The 12,730-nt window shown below is 40.1% G+C and overlaps 1 protein-coding gene across 5 annotated transcripts in view; it reads left to right on the forward strand.

Annotated features, from left to right (window-relative positions):
- The window catches only part of N4bp2 (NEDD4 binding protein 2), a 69,436-nt gene that overhangs the window by 6,541 nt on the left and 50,165 nt on the right, over positions 1-12,730 (forward strand). Inside the window, exons 2-5 of one of the 5 annotated variants that reach the window (XM_042678102.1) lie at positions 354-405; positions 3,673-3,775; positions 8,505-8,594; positions 10,999-11,251. The exons of 1 other annotated variant lie outside the window; for it this stretch is intronic. In XM_042678102.1, the coding sequence (XP_042534036.1) occupies positions 11,026-11,251 (226 nt within the window). In that variant the 5' untranslated portion in view covers positions 354-405; positions 3,673-3,775; positions 8,505-8,594; positions 10,999-11,025. Of the gene's footprint in view, positions 1-353; positions 406-3,672; positions 3,776-8,504; positions 8,595-10,902; positions 11,252-12,730 lie in introns of those variants that run through there. 3 more of the 5 variants (XM_042678099.1, XM_042678100.1, XM_042678103.1) reach the window with 3 other exon arrangements.

A 12,730-nucleotide genomic window follows, 5' to 3' on the forward strand; every position in this document is an offset into this window, starting at 1 on the left:
TAGCAATATCATGAGGAGCAGGGGTAGAAACTTGCCCTAGATAGGTCCTTTTTTATTTCCAGTCTGTGCATTTGGCTTCCTAGTCCCTGGTAACACAGGCATGTCTACTTAGAGCACCATGTCCAAGGCTCTACAAACATCTGGTTACATGTGCATCCCATTTCTGCAGCTGCACGGATGCGTTACTGTCCTTAGTTCAGTCAAGGTCATATGATGTCATTTATATGGCTGGGACTCTCTTAGCAGCAAATGGACCCCAATGGGTTAAGCAAGGGAAAGGAGTTCTAGGTAGATAAAAAGAATGTCCGTTGTAGTTCTTAACCATTCTTCTGATTATGAATTTATTTTTGTAGGTACTTATTTGTGGGAAAGCGATGTTTTGTATTATGGACCTGAATATCCCAGGTACTAAATTTTAAAGAACTAAGATGGATTTTTGGTTGCACTAGCATTCTTGTTGTTAAACAACACCTGTATCTGTGATATGTTTATAGACTAGTAGACTAAAGAAATAAGTATGTAGGAGCTAAGATAAAGGTAGGTGTTGGGTACAGTAGGAAGTGAGTTTAAGTCAAACTTTGAGAGTAGAAGGCAAGAAGTATGACTTTGGTAGGGGTAGAGGGACTTCATAGAAATGTGATGTTAGCTGATCTCAAGAGGGAAACATAAAACAGGTGTTGTAGAGAGTACCCGAGGGAAAGTAGGGGAAGCACTAACATAATGACCATCTTAATTATTTTAAGTGTATAGTATAGCCAGGTTAACTAGTAGCACATGTTGTACAATTTTTTTTTTTTGGGGGGGGAGGTCAGTCATGGGACTTGAACTCTGGGACTGGGTACTGTCCCTGAGCTCTTCAGCTCAAGGTGAGAGCTCTACCACATTAGCCACAGTGCTACTTCTAATTTTCTGGTGGTTAATTGGAGATAATAGTTTCGCGGACTTGCTAGGATTACAGGTGTGAGCCATTGGCTCCCAGCTTTTTTTTTTTTCTTTTTTTGTGCCAGTCCTGGGACTTGAACTCAGAGTCTGGGCACTGTCCCTCAGCTTTTGTGCTTGAGGCTAGCACTCTATCACTTGAGCCAAAGCTCCACTTTCCACTTTTTGCTAGTTAGTTGGAGATAAGAATCACATGGACATTCCTGTCTGGGCTGGCTTGGAACTGTGATCCTCAGATCTCAGCCTCCTGAGTAGCTAGGATTTACAGGAATGCCCTGCTGTTGTGTAATTTTTTTTACCCCTTTGAAATGGAAACTCCGTATACATTGAATAGCATCTTTCCTTCCCTTACCCAGGTCTTGGCATCTGTCATTTTTACTTTCTGTCATTGTTCCTAGAAACTTTATAGTAATTCTCTAATTTATTCAATTCATACCATATTCTGATTTTCCCAGTAATATCCTGGATTGCTTAAAAATCGATGGTAGGTTTCATTCAAGGGCTAACCATTGCATTTTTTTTTTTTCTTGTTCTTGGTCATGGGGCTTGAACTCTGGACCCGAGTGCTGTTCTTGAGCTCTTCAGCTCAAGGCAGGTGCTCTACTAACCACAGTGCCACTTCTGGTTTTCTGGTAGTTAGTTGGAGATTAAGAGTTTCACGGACTTTCCTGCCAGGGTTGGCTTTGAACTGCAGTCCTCAGATCTCAACCTCTTGAGTAGGTAGGATTATAGGTGGGAGTCACTGGCACCTGGCTTAATTTTTATTTTTTTCTTTACGTGGTAAAGCAGAGAGTTTAATAGAGAAAATACATCATTAAGCGAAATGGCTGGCTTGAACTACGTGGCTCAAAAGCAAGTTTAAAATAGAGCAAAAGAAAACATTTCTTGTACCCTGCATAGGAAATGGTAAAGATTCCTCCCTGTCTTTATATGGAATTGTCTCCCCTACACATCCACCCTTCCTGTACCTTACCACTCCTTCTTGCTCACTGTTGGACTGTTGTATTTGTATTAAAAGTTATTTTCTATTGGTGCAATGTGACTGCTTTCACTGTTCCTATAGTTTCTGTAAATGGGGAGTTCAATCTAAAGATGTCAGTAGATTCAGGTTAAACATTTTGGAAAGAACTTCTTTTGGTAGGGCTTTGTACTTCATGTTATTTGTTAGAAGGCAAACAGTATCTAAGCCTCCACTATTAGATTATCTCTGACGTCATATCTCTGACATCAGGTGGTGACAGCTTGATGAGCATTTCATTATAGAGTTATGATTTTCTCTTTGTATACTGCAAGTAATCTGTGGGATGGTGTTTTGGCACCAGGTCTATTTCTGTCAGCTGTTCACCTAATATTTTAAACACTGCTTTATGATTTAGTTTTTTGAGGTTTACATATTTGTAAAACTAAAAATGAGATAAAAAATAAAAACTGCCCATTTTGTTTCTAATTTTGTTTCCAGTTTCCTCTTGAACAGATAAAAAGACTATAGATTAGGGGCTGGGAAGGTGGCTCAGTGGTAGAGTGCTTGCCTTCAGGCATAAGGCCCTGGGTTCGATTCCTCAGCACCACATTAGCAGAAAAAAAAAAGCTGGAAGTGGTGCTGTGGCTCAAGTGGTAGAGCGCTAGCCTTGAGCTGAAGAGCTGAGGAACAGTGCCCAGGCCCAGAGTTCAGGCCCATGACCGGACCCCCCACCAAAAAAAAAAAAAAAGACTACAGATTAGACATAGGGAGAAGGTGGGTAGGTGGGGTTATTTGGAGTTAAAGCTGGGATAGAAGGAGGAGCTAAAGGAGAAGAGAGGCTTTAGGGAAGAGATGCTTGATAAGCATCTAATCCATGGAAGAAACGGTGACTTCTTTTTCCCCCTATCCAGTGATAATTTTCTTTTTCTTTTATTTCTTTTTTTTTGAGGGTGGAGTGCCTTTGAATTCAGGGTCTGGATACTGTCCCTGAGCTTTTATTATTATTATTATTACTATTATTTTTGTCAGTCCTGGGGCTTGAACTCTGGGCCTGGGTACTGTCCCTCAGCTCTTTAGCTCACAGCACCACTTCTGGTTTTCTAGTGGTTTATTGGAAATAAGAGTTTCACAGACTTTCATACCCGGGCTGGCTTTGAACTGTGATCCTCAGATCTCAGCCTCCTGAGTAGCTAGGATTATAGGTGTGAGCCACCGGTGCCTGGCTAGTCCCTGAATTTTTAAATGCTCAAGGCCAGCACTCTCTCAGTTTGAGCTATAGCTTCACTTTTGGTGGAGCTAGAATTGGAGATAGAGTCTTACAGCTTTTCCTGCCTAGGCTAGCTTTGAACTATGGTCCTCAGATCCCAGCATCCTAACCTCTGAATAGTGAAGATTATAGAGACATGAGTTACTGGCACCTGGCTTTGTTCTTTTTTTCTTTTCTTTTCTCTCTCTCGTTTCTCTTTTCTTCTTTCTTTCTTCCTTCCTTCCTCTCTTTCTTTCTTCCTTCCTTCCTTTCTTTCTTTCCTTCTTTCTTCTTTTTTCTTTTTTTTTCTATGCTGAGATTGAAACCAGGGTTTGTGTATGTTGGGCAAGTACTCTGTCATTGATGATCTTGATTGGCTTTTTAATTATGGGGCACAAAATGGTAATTAGTTTTGAATTCTATTTTTCCCTTAATATTTAGTAGCTAGCTGACTATTTTAGATTTTAATTTTAAGATTATGGCTTGTTATAAGATTGCCTTTAATACATAACATTTTATTTTATAGTAAGAAGACATTATGTTGGATAATAGCAAGAGCTATAGAGTTTGCAGATATCAACCGTGGCCTTACTAACAATCACATTGATAGCATCAATGCCAGATACCTAGTAAGTATTATTAAAATCAGAGGTTATGAATTTTTTACATATAGGTTTTTGAAATATCACTTGCATATTTGAGCAAGAAAAGTCTCTCATGAGACAAAAATAATTACAGGTTTTGTTAGTAGATATTCTAGAAAAGCTGGTGGTAATCTAAAACCTGTTGAGATCTGTATTGTGGTTCTGGCTTTCCCATTTAATTAGTGCTTTAGGGCTGGGAAGGTGGCTCAGTGGTAGAGCTCTTGCCTTGTATGCATGAGACCCTGGGTTTGATTCCTCAGCACCACATAAGCAAAAAGCAAAAAGCTGGAGTGGCACTGTGGCTCAAGTGGTAGAGCGCTAGCCTTGAGCTAAAGAGCTGAGGGACAGTGCCCAGGCCCAGAGTTCAGGCCCCACGACCAGACCCCCCCCCCCCCAAAAAAAATTAGTGCTTTAGTTTTTCTATCCTTAAAATTTCATCTCTACTCTTTTGTATTTTATATGTTGTTTGCCATCTGCAACTAGTACTTATGTACCAATTTTACATACAGAACTATGTTGGAATATGTCACAATCCATGGTTTCAAGGAGCATGGAGATATATGGGGATGGATTCAGATAAATTCAGTCAGTTCCACTGTGAATATCTGAGAGGTCTTTCTCTACAGGATCTGCCCAAGTAGTTGAGAGCATCAGGTGCTTCCCCATAGTGCACAGTCTCTTTCTATAGTGTAGGAGATGAAGATGGACTTTGTGTGTACCTGCATACTACTGCAGCTTACCAGAGTCTTTTTGACAGTGACAAAGGAGATGACAAACCATGTAGGAAAATAGCTAGTGAATAGAGAAAACAGGTTAAGAAATGGAAGGATGTAAGATAAATAAGACAAATATTGCAGTAAGTACTAAAGGATTGTAGTATGCATTGAAAGATTGTACAGAAGTACACCTCCTGCCATATATATATATATATATATTTTTTTTTTTGGTCGGTCGTGGGGCTTGAACTCTGGGCCTGGGCGCTGTCCCTCAGCTCTGTAGCTCAAGGCGAGCGCTCTACCACTTGAGCTACAGCGCCACTTCCGGTTTTCTGGTGGTTTATTGGAGATAGGAGTTTCACGGTCTCTCCTGCCCGGGCTGGCTTTGAACCACGATCCTCAGATCTCAGCCTCCTGAGTAGCTAGGCTTACAGGCGTGAGCCACCAGTGCCCGGCTTCTCCTGCCATATTTTATTGTCAAAAGTTGCATATTGTTCAGCAGTTGCCTTATATCTTTTTTTTTTTTTCTTGGTCGGTCGTGGGGCTTGAACTCTGGGCTTGGGCGCTGTCCCTGCACTCTTCAGCTCAAGGCGAGCGCTCTACTGCTTGAGCCACAGCGCCACTTCCAGTTTTCTAGTGGTTTAGTGGAGATAAGAGTCTCATGGACTTTCCTGCTGGGGCTGACTTTGAACCGCGATCCTCAGATCTCAGCCTCTGGAGTAGTTAGGATTACAGGTGTGGGCCACCGGCGCCTGGCTTGCCTTATATCTTTGACAACTTGTCTTAGAGCTCTGTCTCAGGGTCACATTGCTTTTTTTAAAAAAATTGCTGCATATGATTTCAAAGTGTGATTTTTTTCTCTGTAATTTAACCATTCTCCTGTAGATTTCTTATATATATATATATTTTTTTTTTGGGGGGGGGGGTCCAGTTGTGGGGCCTGAACTCTGGGCCTGGGCGCTGTCCCTCAGCTCTTTAGCTCAAGGCTAGCGCTCTACCACTTGAGCCATAGCACCACTTCTGGCTTTTTTTTTTCTGCTTATGTGGTGCTGAGGAATCGAACCCAGGGCCTCATGCATGCAAGGCAAGCGCTCTACCACTGAGCCACCTTCCCAGCCCTTCTTATATATTTCTTATAGAGAGAGGCTTTTTAAAATTTTGTTCTGTTAATGTGCCTGGATATTAGTATCAGCTCTTCTCTCTTCATTCTATTTTTCTTTCCTTTTGACAGTCTTGGAGTTTAAACTCAGAGGCCTTGTACTTGCTAGGCAGGTGGTCTACTGTTTTAACCAAACCTTTAGCCCTAATATGAATTTAAACCAAGATAAGACCTTTAAAGACATGCCTTTAGTGAACTGCTTCCTCTATCCAGCCCCCACATCTTAGTTTCCACACCTCCAAATAATAAATTTACCCATAGATCAGTTAGTTAGAACAGAGCCCTCATTACCCAACCACCTTTCAATGATTATGTCTATAAGCTGGGGACCAAGCCTTCAACACATGAGCCTGTTAGAGGATTTTTCATATTCAAGCTGTATCAATATACAAAATAGACTTCAGTGTGGACAAGGGAGATAGTAACTTGTTAGCATGCTGATTATATTTGAAGCCATGAATCTGGATGGTGTCATCAAAAGAGTGGATGAGACAGAGACAAGAAAAGTTCCTCAGATCTCAGCCTTCTGAGTAGCTAGGATTATAGGCATGAGCCACTGATGCCTAGCTACTTTTTCCTTTTTTTGGTTGTTTTTGGCATTTTTCTTTACCTCTAGATGCTCAAGGTTTTCTCCATATTTTTTCCCCTAAAGTATTTATAGTGTTATATCTTTCACAATCCAGCTGGTTGTTGTAGCACACACATAAAATATTCCCAGCACTTAGGGGGGTAAGACTTAAAAGTTAAGATTGCAAGTTTGGAAGCAACCTGGGCTACATAATGAGATCCTGTCTCAAAAAGCAAAAAATACAAAATCCATTTTGAGTTAATTTTTCTGTAAAGTGTTTGGACTTAAATCTAGCTTTAATATTATTATTTTTAATGTATGTATGTTCACTTGGTTTGGTATGGTTTGTTGAAAAGGGTATTGTTTTTGCACTTTTGTCAGAAATTACTTGGTCATATTTATATTGTTTTTTCTTTGCCTTTTTGACTCTTCCTAAATCTCTAGTTAGGCCTATATATCTGTTAGCCTGCTGACATCCCACAGTCTTGATTATATTGTAGCAATATAACAATTCTTGAAATTGAATTGATCCTTTCTGTTCTTTTTCAATATTCTAGCTATTCCAGTTCCTTTTTCTTTGAAAATTTAGAGCAGTTTTGTCTATAAAAAATTTAAAAAAAAAATTTTTTTTATTTTTTGGGTCTGGTCGTGGAGCCTGAACTCTGGGCCTGGACGCTGTCCCTCAGCTCTTCAGCTCAAGGCTAGCGCTCTACCACTTGAGCCACAGCGCCACTTCCGGCTTTTTTTCTTTTTGCTTATGTGGTGCTGAGGAATTGAACCCAGGGCCTCATGCATGCAAGACAAGCACTCTACCACTGAGCCACCTTCCCAGCCCCTGTTGATGAGTTACTTTCTTTTTTTGTTTTTCGTTGTTGGTCTGGGGCTTGAACTCTAAGCCTGGGTGCTGTTCTAGAGCTCTTCAGCTCAAGACTAGCACTCTGCCAATTGAGCCACTGCTCCACTTCCAGTTTTCTAGTGGTTAATTGGAGATAAGAGTCTCATAGACTTTCCTGCCTGGGCTGGGTTTGAACTGCAATTCTCAGATCTCAGGCTCCTGAGCAGCTAGGTTTTCAGGCATGAACCACCAGTGCCCCATTTTGATGACTTTCAGTATACCATATGAGTCATACCTCCATTTCTTATTCTGCAGGTTTTGATATGATTTTCATATCATTCAGCGTATTCTTAAATTTTTCTTGAGATTTCTTTCTTATTGTGTCCACACTGGAGCTTGAACTCAGGGCCCTCTGCTCTTGGTCACTTTTATGTTACCATTGATGCTCTCCCATTGAGTCCAGCCTCAATTTCTGGCTTTTTGTTGATTAATTGGAGATAACAGTATGGTGATATAGTGAGTTTGTCAGCCCAGTCTGCTCTAAACCTTGATCCTCATTACTGCTCTACCACTTTGAGCCACAGTGCCAAGATCCTCAGATCTCAGCTTCCTGATTAGCTAGGATAATAGGCATGAGCTAATGGAATTGGCTCTGATTTTGGTTTATCTTGGTAGTTGTTCTTTGGGCAATTGAAAATAATGTATATTTTGTTGCTGCTGAGTGCAATGTTCCATATGTGTTAATTAGATCCTTAATTGTTGGTGTTGTTAAGTTCTGTATCCTTGGGATTTTCTGTTAATTTTGTTTAAATTATTGATAGAGTGATAGTGGTACTTATAGCTATAGTGGATTTTTCTACTTTTCCTTTCATACCTATCAGTTTTTGTTTTTGGTGGCCACAGACCCTCTTCTGGCTTTGTTTATTTGGTAGTGAGGCATTGAACCCAGGGGTTCATGCATGCTAACCAAGCACTGTACCACTAAGCCACATTCCCAGCCAACTCTGTTTTTTTTTTTTTTTTTGGGTCCGGTCATTGGGCCTGAACACTGGGTCTGGGCGCTGTCCCTCAGCTCTTCAGCTCAAGGCTAGAGCTCTACCACTTGAGCCACAGCGCCACTTCCGGCTTTTTTTCTTTTTGCTTATGTGGTGCTGAGGAATCGAACCCAGGGCCTCATGCATGCAAGGCAAGCACTCTACCACTGAGCCACCTTCTCAGCCCCTCTGTTTTTTTTTTTTAGCCACCTATTTTATAGCTCTTTTCATTTGGCACATAGACATTAGGCTTGGTATATGTTCTTAGTAGAGTGATCCTTTATTATTATGTAATATCCTTTTTATCTCCAATATTTTCTTGCTCTGAATTCTGTATTTATATATGAATTCATGTATAAAAATGTAATTTTGTTTAATTTTAATTAATTTAAATTTAAATAGGCACTTGTGTCTGGTGGCTACCAAATTATCAGTGCAGTTCTGGAAGGTGGAGAGAGCTATGACACAAATTGATACAAATTTAACTGAAAGGTAAATATAGAAGGCAATATGGGTAATGACTAGCTGCAAGAAATGGGGACTGAATAGGTAGTAGGGTATTTGACTTTTAACTGGATAGTCAGGGAAGAATCCATTGCATGTGTCACGACCAGAAATTTGAAAGAGTGAGTTAGCAATGTAAGTATTTCAGAAGAGTGCTAGCAGGGAAATAGGGCATTTTAAGAACTTTAGCTAAGTCTAGAGAATCACTTGAGAGTTTAGTATAGATGCTGATTCAGTCTGACGATCATGCTGAAAATAGACTGAAGGGGACAGAAAGACTAGTTAGGAAAATACCACTTGATGATAGTCATGCCAAATGGTTAGAGCAGATTTTGGCAAAAATATCAGACATTTAAATTTTGAAATGTTTATTAGACTCATCCAAACAAAGAGAACCAAGCAGACTGAATGAGTCTCAGCCTTTGTGGAACTTACACATTTACTGGATTATGCATAGTAAATATAATGAAATTAAGCATAAATCTTACCAGACGCCAGTGGCTGTAATCCTAGCTACTCAGGAGGCTGAGATTGGAGGATTGAGGTTCAAAGCCAGCTCGGGCAGCAAAGCCAGTGAGACTCTTATCTCTAATTAACCACCAGAAAACCAGAAGTGGTGCTGTGGCTCAAAGTGGTAGAGCCCTACCCTTGAGCTGAAGAGCTGAGAGACATAGCCTAGGCCCAGAGTTCAAGCCCCACAACTGAAAACAACAACAACAACAACAACAAACAAAAACAAGTGATTCTCTAGACTTAGCTAAAAAAAAAAAAAAAAGAACGTGTTGGGGTGGCTCACACCTATAGCCCTAGCTACTTAGGAAGCTGAGATCTGAGGATCAAGGTTTGAAGCTAGCCTCTGCCAGAAAGTTTGTGAGACTTAATTCCAATGAAGCACCAAAAAGCTGGAAGTGGAGCTATGGCTCAAGTGGTGGAGTGCTAGCCTTGAGCAGAAAAATTCAGGGACTTTGCCTAGGCCCTGAGTTCATACCCAGGACTGGCAAAGAAAAAAGAAAAAAAGAAAACATAAACCACGTTAGAAAATAAGTCTGATTGAGAAAATTTCAGTAGGGTAAGAAGAATGAGAGGCTTTATTGGACCAAATTCCTGATATGGGTAATATTTGAATACTAATAAGAAAGAATCTGTAAATATCTGGTGAAGAAATTCAGTCAGAGAAAACCAGCCATGTAAAGGTTCCCAGGTGAGAACTAGCTGGTATGTTTGGAGAAGACAAAGGAGGCTAAGTGTACTTGGAATGGCATGAGAAGGAAGAAGATTGGGGGATAGTAATACTGAGGTAACAAGTGTCTGGATTATAGGTAATTTTCAGGTCTCCTGCTTTGATCCTGTGTGAGCTGAGAAGTTAGTGGATAGTTTAGTAGAGAAGAGACATTATCCAACTATAGATTAGTTGAGTCACTTTGCCTACTTTGCTAAATAAACCAACCAGAGGCTGTGGTAGCTAAATCTAGGGTAATCTAGGGTGATAAGGAGTAATCACATTCTGAATACATTTTGGGGATTACACTGACAAAATTGATATAGAAGTTGGCTTAGAGGAGTCTAGGATTATTCCATGATTTTTTTTTTTTTTTTTTTTTGGTCAGTGGTGGGGCTTGAACTCTGGGCCTGGACACTGTCCCTGAGCTCTTCAGCTCAAGGCAAGTGCTCTACCACTGGAGCCACAGCGCCACTTCTAATTTTCTGAGTGGTTTATTGGAGATAGGTGACTCATAGATATTCTTGCCATTTCCTGCCTAGGCTGGCTTTGAACTGTAATGCTCAGATCTCAGCCTCCGGAGTAGCTAGGATTACAGTTATGAGCTCTGGTGCCTGGCTTATTCCATGATTTTTGACCTGAGCAAGTAGAAGGAAAGAGTTACATTTACTGTGTTGGGAAGGACTGGCAAGAAGGGGTTATCAGGAGGTCAGTTTTGGACATGTTAACTTTATAATGCTTGTTAGAAATCTGAATGTAGGTGTTCAATAGGCATTCTAGTGTCTATTTGTATGTGTCATTTTATATTTTTTCAAAAGTGAAATAATGACATTGAAACAGTGTATTCACTGTTCTGAATTATGTTTTGCTATGTTATTATCTTATTTTTTTAAATAATAGCATGTTTAATCCTGGCAAAACTGGAATGTTTTGGAGAGAGAAAAATTGGCTATTTTTTGTCTTCGCTGTCACAAAATCTATGATAATTTCTTACAGTTAAATAAAGGTGCCCTCCCAGTTTTAGAAATGGAAACGTAATTATGTAGTCTGAGTGTTTTTACTTGCTTTCTATTTTAGGTGCTATTACTGCTGGATTGTGCAAGATTTTTAATCCTATTTTCTTTGAATTATGATTTCAATACAAAAAAAGTCTTAAATTTTTTTTTAAAAAAGGGAAACATTTTAGTTTTGGAAGTCAGAATGCCAAGGAAAAGGAAAAATCTTGGGGGCCATCCTTTGCGGAAGACTGCAAGCTCTAAGGAAGTTGTATCCAGTGTTGCTAGTCATGAGAAGCCAACCACTACTCTTCCTTCCATGTGTGAGACAAAAAGTGCTCAGGAAGAACTCTTCACCAGTATCTCAGAGATGTTTTCTGAATTGGACCCTGATGTAGTATATTTGATGCTTTCTGAATGTGATTTCAAAGGTGAGAAAAAGTTTAGTTTGAACCCTTTGCATCTTATAAGAAGACTTCATGTTTTGTGCTATTATCAATGGTAATAGAGGAATATGACTTTCTTGATTTCCCTTTTGTTCATCATTTAATTTAGTACCTGCCATAGACAAGTTACTACATTTGGTATTATGAGGGATTTGAAGAAGAGTAAAGCATCATATCTACTCTTAAATGTACAACAGCTGGGCCCTGGTGGCTAATGACTGTAATCTTTGCTACTCAGGCTAAGATCTAAGGACTACAGTTTGAAGCCAGCCTGGGAAGGAAAGTCTGTGAAATTCTCATCTCCAATTAGCCATCAAAAAAGCCAGAAGTGGAGTTGTGGCTCAAGTGGTAGAGCACTAGTCTTGAGCACAAAAGCTCAGGGACAGTGCCTATGCCCTGAGTTCAAGCCCCAGGACTGGCATACAAAAAAAAGTACAGCATTGAGATATAAGATGCATCTAAAGACACTATATTCTCCATATTTTTTTGTTTCTTTTTTTTCCCCTGTAAAGCAGCTTGGCACTATTGGGATTTTGGGCCAGATAATTCTTTGCTGTGAATGGCTCTACTGTGCATTATAGGGTCTTTAAGTAGGTAGCATCCCTGTCATGAACCAAAATGTTTCCCATATATTGTTACTTATCTCTTACAACAAAAAATCTTACCTGATTGAGAACCAATGTCTTAGAATGTAAGCTCTATGGAGACAGACATTAAAGGCTTACTTTGTTTTACTGCTGTATTTATAATTTCTAAAATAACAACTTATAGTAGGAGTTGAAATATATTTATAATGAATTATGGAAATCAAACATAGGCTGAGTGTGGTGTTGCTAATCTTAGCACTCAGGCTGAGGCAGGAAGATAGAGTTTACACCTTTTGGTTTACATAGTGAGAGAGTCTGAAACAAACACAAAGAAACAATAAAATAAAACAAAAAACCAGGAGCTTAGTGATTGGTTTGGTTTCAAAACATTGGAGTTGGAGCTGTATTGGAGTTAGTGATACAATCTGCCACTATACTTTTTTTTTTTTTTTTTTTCAATCCTGGGGCTTGAACTCAGGGGCTGGGTACTGTTCCTAAGATTTTTTTTTTGCACAAGGTTAGTACTATACCACTTGAGCCACAGTGCCATTCTGGATTCTTCTGTTTAAGAGAGATACTGAGGGGGCTGGGAAGGTGGCTCAGTGGTAGAGTGCTGGCCTTGCATGCTCGAGGTCCCGGGTTCGATTCCTCAGCACAACATAAGCAAAAAGAAAAAAGCCAGAAGTGGTGCTGTGGCTCAAGTGGTAGAGTGCTAGCCTTGAGCTGAAGAGGTGAAGGACAGTGCCCAGGCCCAGAGTTAAGGCCCCACAACCAGCCCCCCCCCCAAAAAAAAAAAGAGATACTGAGGAATTGAACCCAAGGGCTTCATGCGTGCTAGGCAGGCACTCTACCACTAAGCCACATTTCCAGCCCGCCA

Source organism: Dipodomys spectabilis, unplaced genomic scaffold, assembly GCF_019054845.1.
Source record: "Dipodomys spectabilis isolate Male_0828 unplaced genomic scaffold, ASM1905484v1 ptg000043l, whole genome shotgun sequence".
In the NCBI taxonomy this organism is placed as follows: domain Eukaryota; kingdom Metazoa; phylum Chordata; class Mammalia; order Rodentia; family Heteromyidae; genus Dipodomys; species Dipodomys spectabilis.